Source organism: Medicago sativa, chromosome 4 (genome assembly GCF_051527215.1).
Source record: "Medicago sativa cultivar Bolivia chromosome 4, Bolivia_mono, whole genome shotgun sequence".
NCBI lineage: Eukaryota > Viridiplantae > Streptophyta > Magnoliopsida > Fabales > Fabaceae > Medicago > Medicago sativa.
In genome coordinates this window covers 33972679-33982561 of record NC_140752.1, presented here as the reverse complement: position 1 = coordinate 33982561, position 9883 = coordinate 33972679, and the positions used below count along the sequence as shown (strand labels likewise).

Below are 9883 nucleotides of genomic sequence, written 5' to 3'. Positions count from 1 at the left end.
TAACTTAAGGTGAATGTTATATAAGAACGTATGAAGTGTAAAAACAAATAAAGAATATAGTGTAGTCGAATTAGGGGACCGTAGACGAAATATAAGGAAGAATAGAGAGTTGTGAATTAAGTAATGAAAGATAATAGGAATGATGATAGAGATGAATAAGATGGGAATCGATTAGAATAGAGAAATTAAGATGAATAGGAAAGCAGATAAGAGGTAATAGTTATAATGTTTGACGATAATAATAATGATCGGTATCGAGAGAATAAAAACTTGAATTATAATGAAGCCTCGGCGAGGGAAGTTTATGAAGTCGAAAGTAATGATAAGGTGCGATAATAACTTTAGATTAGAACGAGATTCAGATTAGGAGAATGGTTGACGTATAGATGACGATGAATGTGTGGACGAAGTAGTAAGATGTAAAGTCGCGTTAATGAGAAGAATAAGTATGAAGGAGTTAATGACGATGGTGAGGTAGAACCTAGTTGTAAAGGGAGGAGATGTTATGATAACGAATAAGTAAACAACTTAAGACTACGAATGAGGAATATGGTATGATATCATAATAAAGTATATATAGATCCTAGACTAGATGAGAGAATAGAGTATGTCTGTGAGATGGATATAAAATAAAATAGAGGGATAATGAAGTAGAAATGCGTTGCGCGTAAGGGTTGGATTAATGAAGGGATAATGTGGTGATATAAATGTCTTGAGAGAAACAAAATGTTGAGGAGTCTTAGGACTGTAATGAAGAGTGATGATGAGTAATGTTGTGTAAACTTATAAATACGTGCGATGAAAGTTGATGAAGTCTATATCATAAAGATGCCAAGAGTGATGATGTCTATATTACGATATGAGAAGAACTGATGATGTTTATATCATAATGATGATGAGAATGGTGAAGTTTATTTCTAATAAAAGATGGGAGTGAGGGAGTTAAAGATCATAGAAATAAGAATAGGTGTTGTTTGTTTATATGGGTGATGAACTTGAAGATGTTTAAGGAGCACAAGGACGATAATGGTAACATGTATTTTAGTTGATGAAGAAAATAAAGAGGTTTAAAGTAATTACGATGGTGATGTTGTAATGTTTAATAATATTTGGTGATGTAAGCAGTGATGGTTATATATGGTGATGTTTAGAGAGTATGGTGATGAAATGGTGAGAATATTTATAATTGATGTTTAATTATGGTGATGTTCTTGTTTATGTTGTGGTGTTTTGCATATTAGGGAGAGTTGTGCATTAATGAATGATGTATTGATGATGTGTTGATGCGTATTTACTTGACGCGTCGGTCCCCATGCATGCATACTAGAATTGAGTCTAGGAAAAATGGTGATGAATTGGTGATGAAAAGTCCAGTAATATATCTTTGGCAACTCGGTGATGATAGGTGTGGTACCACATTCATATAGGTCTTAGGATGAGTCCATATGCATTTAAATGACGTACTTGTTCTTGATATTTTTAAATGTGAAGTGTAATGTGATGGTGTGATATGCGACATGTTGATAAAGAATAATAGATGTTGATGATCTTGTAATGTTGGAATATTGTTCTTATGATATTTCAATATTGTGAATGTTTCCTTATAATTTGTTATGGCTGGATTTCTCACCCCTTTCTTGTTGTTGTATTTATGGTGTCTGTACCCGTGGGGTACATATACTTAGGACGAGGAGATCTAGTTGCGGGACGCTTAGAAGGTTGCGACGGGACTTATCTTCTGTCAATTTTATTTTAGTGATGATTAGACATGTAGTCGAATATGAGCTCTGATATGTAACACCAGGGTTGAGGTTGACGATGAATTTATTTATCTTTGAGTTTAACTCTTGAGAACTATAGTTATTTCTATTTCGAAGTTGAATGAAAAGAGAAATTTTTGTTAATGGGATCGGAGAATTGTTTTCTGTTGTTGAAATTATTATTTAAAAGAAAAATTTATGCTATTATGTGATATCATGTGAAGTTTTGTAACATCCTAATTATTAAATTTATTCATATTATTTAATAATTATCATTGGGAAATAGGGTGTGACACATACTATTACAAACACAACAATAGCTTCAGTAGACCTTCCTCAAAGTTTCAATACGGCCCTTGATGATGATGTTTCGGCCATGGTGCAAGAGGTCGGGACCGGTTTAACCACATGTCCAACCTCAAATGGAATTGTCAGCTCCTTGAATGCACATGCAGCTGTCATGCAACATAGTAACTGATGAGTCAATATTTAGTCTATTTTTATATATTATTTAGTTTCGTTTTATTTAGATTTGGTTTTATTTTATTTTAATATTGTTTCCTTTTTGAGCTATTTTACTTCAATTGCCTATTTTTATATTTCAGGAATGAATATTGGATGGAAGGAGTCTTGGAGCAAAAGAAAGGAGTCTGGAGCTGATTTGGAGCGAAAATACGAAAGATTCGGGAACAAAAATATATTCCCCCAAGTCAGAAGCTTGGCACGGCCCGTGCCAACATGTGGCACGACCGTGCCACCTCCTAGAAGATATTTTTGCTGCTTTTGCTTAGGGCCCAAGTTACTCTGTTTTAGTTTTACCGAAAAGCCCTTGTAATTGCTTAGATTTTAAGTCGAATGTAAGCTATAAATAGAGTAGCTCCCATCGCAAATATTCATCTTTATTTCTTGGAATTCAATAGTGACAATTGTTTTCTTAATAAAGTTCATCTTTTTATTTCTTTACTTTCTTGCAATTTATTTTATGCTTTCTCTCTTCTTCCCCATGTCTACGATGAACATGAGTGAGTAGATTTCTCTTGTCTTGGGATTGTTGGATAAGTCTAATGACATATTCCTAATCGAACCAAGCTTTAACCCTAATTTCATGTAACCTTAATTTCTAATCTAAATTCACCGTTTAAACATGAATTAACCATTATCAAACGGTGGAAACGAAAGTGGAGGGTTTGATAATTGTTAATCCATCATCTCAAATGTCAATTCATAATGAGAAAGCGGAGCTTTGATATTGGAACAAGTGAATTTAGACAAGAATTGCAAAGGCAGTGAAATAGTCTTTGCAATTCTTGAGACATGTGTAGTTTCAATCCTTATAAGCTTCTTCTAGTAATCAAGTCAGCGAAATAGGCTTGGTTGCTAGGGGTAAACTCTCACTGGACTTGGTCGGAAAGGTGAGGGGCTAAAGGGAAACCGGTCTTTAGAAATTAGGTGTAAAACATGAAATTAGAAGTTAAGGTCTTGGCTAGTGAAGGACTTGTTATTATGACGAACCAATGATCCCAAGGCTCTTTTTATTATTGTTATTTACTTTCAACCAGCTGAACCTCCTATTTTATAATTTTTCTTCTCCTCTAATCATTCTCTAAAGGTTAGTTAAATTGAACAACTCCCTAGCGGAATGATACTCTCTTTTACTACTACTTCGATAGACCGTGCACTTGCGGTTTGGCCTATCAGTAACCCACATATTCAACAAGACTTGGATCTCTGACAGAGGATCAAAGACTATGATAAGCGCTCAGCAGAAACTCCATTTGTTCCGGTCTTATCTAAAAAGCAAAAACAGATGTTGAAGAAGCACGAATTCGATGGGAATCTGCCTTACCATACCCACCCCATGGGTGTTGCTTCGTCGCCTCCCCTATGAATATATTTTTCTGGAATGTCTGAGGTATAGGTAACTCCGACACTAGAGTTACTTTAAGGAATTTATTTTTGTCTCATAAACCTTTGTTATTCTTTATCGCGGAACCTATGATCCATCTGTTTTACCGTCTGAGTTGGGTTTCAATTTCTTTCGGGATGGATATGGTCTGATGGTCTGCCTAATTACAGATTTCCCTAGTCTGTTGTTTTTATTTCTTGCCTTTTGTTTATGAGGGTTTTGACCTAGTCCTTCCTCTTTGTATATACTTTCATTTTCCCCCTATTTTTAATAAAATTTTGAGTTTCGAGGCATAAGATGGAGGTTCCCCGGGGTTCCAACCTAATTCGGATGTCAATGTTTCCTTTTGATGCATGTCCTTTCTCCTGGTTTATCCAAAAAAAAAAAATTAACAAATTTAATGTGCTTTTTGAATTTGTTGAAAGGGATTACTTAAATAAAAAAAATATTTATAAGTTATTAATGTATTACTCTTTATTTCTAATTTTTTTAAACATAATAATAATAATAACAACGACAACACAAAAATTATAATATTTTCCATTGATTTTATGTTTAGTTTACACAGAGCTTAAAATATTAATTAAAGATCAACAAATTAGATGTTTATTGAATTTTTTTTTAATAGGATTAATTAATAAAAAATATTCGTAAGTTTATAATATATATTCTTTATTTATTTATTTGATAAACTATGATAGTAATAAAAAATAACGACAACAACAACACTTTCATTGTTTTTTTTCTTTTAAAAAGCAAAAAATATTAAATAAATATTAAGAAATTTAATGCTCGTTTTTTTTTTGAAAGATAAATTTAATGCTCGTTGAAAAGCAAAATTTAAAGGGATTAATTAATTGAATTTTTTTTGTATGTTATTAATATATTATTCTTTATTTCTTTTTGCTTTCAACCATAATATCGATAACAATACTCTCCATTGTTTTTCCTTTTATTTTATAGAAAGCAAAAAAAAAAAAAAAGTAAATATCAACACATTTAATGCTTTTTAAAGGGGTTAATTAATACTTCCTTCGATTCTAAAAATAAGAGAAGAATCTTTTTTCAGTTCATTGAAAAATTAATGTACTTAGACTATAATATAAACTAAATACATCATTTATTCAATAACTTTTATTTTGTAGAAAGCAAAAAAAAAAGTAAATATCAACACATTTAATGCTTTTTAAAGGGGTTAATTAATACTTCCTTCGATTCTAAAAATAAGAGAAGAATCTTTTTTCAGTTCATTGAAAAATTAAACTAAATACATCATTTATTCAATAAATCTGAAGAAAAAAAAATATTCTTTTACATTTAGCACCGAATGGAGCAAAAAACATTTGTAAGTTATTAATGTATTATTTTTTTAAAAAGAATAAGTTATTAATGTATTACTCTTTATTTTATGATCAAAACATTCTCAATTGTTTTTCAATTTATTTTACAAAAAGCCAAAAATATAAAGTATATTGACCAATTTAATACTTGTTGCAAAACACAATTTTAAGGACTAATTAAATAATAAAAATATTTGCAAGTTATTAATGTGTTCTTCTTTATTCTACAATGATTTTTTTTTTGTCAAATATTCTTTTTTCCCTTTCAAACCCACCATAATTATGTAACCAAAAAAAAAATATTGTAACCAAAAAAAACCCACCATAATTAGAATCTTGTGTAGGCAGTCTAAGGTAAACCCAAGGTCTAGGTCGTTTGAACCGTTCAGACTAATCATCGAGAACAAATTGTTAGGGAATAATCAGAACAAATTTTTCATTTTCTTCTTCTAAGGTGATGTATGGGCATAGTATGCAATAGAATGTGCTCCCAAGTCTCAACTCCAAACCTGGAGCAATTACTTTTGTCTTTGATGCAATTAGACATTAATGACTCTTGATCAAGATTATTAGTTTACACATGCATTCGTTAAGACATGATCAAAGACACAGTGCAAACAATATGGAATGCATGATAAAAAATATGAACAATTTTACATGGAAGAAAATGAAGGTTACCACCTATTTTAGAAATATTCATCATGGAATCAATGGAAAAATATAAACATGCATAATCTGAGTTATATACAACAAATTTCTGGTTTAATACGTATATATCAAATGCTGTTTGTTTATTTCCATTTTGTCCTTGAAATCTGAAGCTCCTTATAACTAAACTACTGTGTAGTGCAAATGTCTGCAACTTACAACAACTAAGCCTTATCGCACTAAGTGGGGCCGGCTACATGAATCAAACGACCGCCATAGTTTTCTATCAAAAACCATGTCTTTCTCCAACTCATTTAAATGCCTGCAATTTAACAAACACAAATTTTTATCAAGTAAATTAATGAATATGTGTAGTATCAATATAAGCATAATAAAACAGAGTTAAAAAAGCAGATCAAATATAGTGACATGAAATGGCCAATTTGTTGCATTTTTTAGCAACCTGCGAAATGCCAATTGTCCAGAAAAAGATTGCAATATCTCTATCTAATTCTTTGTATTTTCTTTATTTTATACTTTCAGAAAGAAAAGAAATATAAATGCAAAATCGGATTCTTAAATAATTTAATAATATTTTCTTTTAATAACCTCATTAAGTTGAAAATTAAGAGTAAAGCAAAAAAAAAAAACTAAAATGTTGAATACAGTGATAACATGCCATCAATTTTTACATTTATTACGGCTTTTTCTTATTTTGTTCCTTTTGTATAAGGAAGCCTTTTTCCTTTATTACCATGTTATAGATACAAAGTATCCACCCCGTTTAGCATCGACTAATCTTTGACGGGCAACCGGTTGAACACTTAAAGTGGATTCTCTTATAAGGAAGGCTTGTAACTTTACCCTCTATAAAATCCTGAATTCCGCAAACACTCCTCATCCAAAACAAAGAAGCGAGGAAGTATTTTCATTTTACATTAGAGTTTCTGCAACTATGGAGAAGAGCGATGGGAAAGCCTGTGGGATTTGTGGGAAGTGGTTCTCCGGTGGGAAAGCCCTTGGAGGCCACATGAGATCTCACATGGTTCATTTGCCGATTGCTCCAAAGCTTGAAACTAATACTCAAGCTGTAGACAATTCGGCCGATTCAACCCATCGTCGAAATCAATTTGCTTCCTCACAGACTTGCCTTCCCGAAATACAACAAACACAGAATTTCCTATCCTTGAAACAAAACTTCACTGCCTCCTCTGCAAGCTCAAACAGAGAAAATGAATCTGTGTCCAACCCGAAAAACCCAACCCGCAAGAGATCCAATTGCGGCCGAGAAGTTAATGCTGCGGCTGATACAGAAGATATGTCAAGAGATCCAGGTGTTCTGATGTTATGGGGATTTTACAAAGATGCGCAGAAAAGGGAAGGGATCAAGAAACAAAAAATGAGGGAAAACGATGGCGAAAGCAGTACAGGTGACTCGCTTGCACAAGCAGACTCTGAAGCCAGGTTCAACTGTGAGAGGTGCGGAAAAATGTTCCGATCTTATCAGGCTCTTGGTGGGCACAGAGTATACTGCAAAAGAGACAATGATGGTGATTTAATAGATCAGAAACCTTTTCACTGCTCAAATTGCAACAAAGTGTTCAAGTCTGCTCAGGCACTCGGTGGACACAAGAGGGTACACTCTTCCAGTGCTAAGGAATTTCAAAGTGTGCCACACCCGTATTGATTTGTGATTCTGTACACAGTTTTTAACTGTGTTCAGTTCTGAATGTTCTAAACAATAATTGATTTCAATCATTTGGGTTTATATTTATGTAAGAGGGATCTTTTTTATTATCATTTCAGAGTTTATGCTAGTAGTTTCTATCTTTTTTGTCTGTTAATTCATGTTGTTCAGTGTTATTAATCACAGATCGGGAAAATAATGGTTTGTTCAAATTTCGTAACGCAACAGTGCTATAGCACAGCCATAATCACTATTTGACAGCATTTTGTACTAAATAGCGTACCGAGGAACACACTACAGACACAATACAGCGCAGCTATAGCCGCTATTTAACAACACTCATGTTTAGCCCAACTATTTCTCCATATCTCCATAAAGAACAAAATAAACTAAATAATCATATTTTCTTTTGTTTGCACATGTATGGATTTAGATCAAACTTCATCAGCTCCTACCCTGTTTTCGAAAATGTACAAAGCCTAGGATGACTGGCTTCACTAATCGGACATTAGAGCTCTCTAAATTTCACAAAGCTTGTAAGCAATGATGTTAAATGGAAGCCATGGCACCACAATAACAGAATGGCATGGCAGATTTTTTTACAACCGCCATAGACAATTTGTGAAGGGATGCCCACCATGGCAGCACCCTAGGCTACAATGTGTGTTTATATGGCGGCTATGAAGCACATACTCAGGCACAGACACATCGACACCGACAATAATTTGAGAAAATGACACAATTCAATGTAATCATATATGTCGGTCACACGATTCGTATCCGACACCGTGGCACGCTTAATCCAAGAGTATCTGTGCTTCATGGCGGCTTTTGGCCTTCCACCAACAACAACACTGCTTATGGCGTATGACTTCCCACACTATGGCTTAGACAAATGGACTCACATCTTTTATATAAAAAGTAACACACATCATATATAACTTGCTGAACAACAATCATAAATAAAATTTGTTATTATATACTCATTGAAGCTTCAACATAATTACAAGTGTTATCTATGTCATTATTTTGATACAAAAATATCTTCAAATTTCTTTGGACCTACGAAGAAAACTTTTGTTCAAATTTTGGGTTGAACCATAGGAAAGGTTCAGTGCCAAGCTGCTATGCATATGCTCTGGTATGGTTTTCTAGTTGAGAAATTGCGCTTTGATGAATTATCCCTTTTTCAAAATTTGATAACTCCTTTGAGTTAATCTAATAGTTTGTTAGAAGCCATTGCTGGCAAAAAGGCTAGATGTAAGAGAAATACCTAAGAAATCATGATCATACAAAAGAGGTATCAGATCTATTGCCAAAAGTTAAGATATGCCACTAAGATTCCATAAATAAAAAACCAGCATTTGGGATTGTGCAAAAGTGTAGCACCCTCTAATGGGCCCCAGGTGACTGAAAAAAAAAGAAGCGGACAAAACTGTAGAGGTGGCAACTAGTTCGAATAATAAAACGGGGAAAAAGGCAAAACCCAAGCGGTTGAGAAGGCTGAATGAAGTCATATAGGAACAGCAAATTTATAAATTTATTTGTGCATGTTCTATTGGTTCTTAAACATACTTCTAGTGTTGTCAATCACAGATCGGAGAATGGAACTGCATATTTTACTCCGTTCTCTTTGGTTCCACTTTTTTTTTTTTTTATTGAAATCAAAATGTGTTACTTTTAATTTCATCTCCATGATGTGTCATATACCAATCTCTGTTCTTGCCTAACTCAACTTTTAGTAGATAAGAGTGTCATTCTTTGATTAAAGAAGGAAATGAGATAGAAAGGGAATATCAAGATTAAGTAATGGTTTCATTTTTTATTATCGAAGATAAGTAAATGGGGAGAGAAGGAATTATGAGATTTTTTATTTTTAGGAGAAACAACGCCTTACTTGGCGAAATGTGTAAAATCTTGCCACATGTGAATCCTAAATGATCCAAAAGCACCACATGCGCATCTCTGTGATTGTTAACTCAAGCTTTTTAACCATAAGACCAATTTGACTGATGGAGTCATCTTTTAGGGACCGCTTGAGTAATCTGTGTCATCCAGGAACAAATTTGACCAATCCCTTATCTTTAAAGGACCAAAATGATTATTAATATTATCTAACGTTGTCACACTATTATGTGCGTGGATAAATATTGTCTCTAAATACTTTCCTATTCTTTTATACAGATATTGGACACAAGAAAACTCCACAAAATTGATAGTCTGTCACAAATTCATTTCTAACTCTTCTCATATCATTATTCACCCTTTTATCCATCTATTTATGAAGCTTGGGAACTTCCATTTTTATTTCAGATTAACACGTAAGTTAACATGTCAACCACAAAGCAAGCAATAAGAAATCCAGAACAAATATATAACAACCCTATCAGTCTTCTACCCTAGGGTTGAACGCGTAGGATACTATATCGGCGGCGTATATACTATTGGTCCCTTTAAGCAATCAAAACGATTGTTATTACAATAAGCATGACCAAGTTAATATATAAACTTGTGCTGACTAAATATCATAGCAGATATATGC

The 9883-nt window shown here is 33.2% G+C and overlaps 1 protein-coding gene across 1 annotated transcript; it reads left to right on the top strand.

Annotated features, from left to right (window-relative positions):
- Positions 1-6529: 6529 nt before the first annotated feature.
- LOC146928927 (zinc finger protein ZAT9-like) lies at positions 6530-7561 on the top strand. The gene has a single exon (XM_085701084.1). The coding sequence runs from the start codon at positions 6610-6612 to the stop codon at positions 7339-7341; it is 732 nt and encodes a 243-aa protein (XP_085557210.1). The 5' UTR covers positions 6530-6609; the 3' UTR covers positions 7342-7561.
- The last annotated feature ends 2322 nt before the right edge of the window (positions 7562-9883 follow it).

Excerpts from the sequence above, each read along its gene's own strand:
- LOC146928927 (XM_085701084.1), top strand. The coding sequence starts at position 6,610 with ATGGAGAAGAGCGATGGGAAAGCCTGTGGGATTTGTGGGAAGTGGTTC.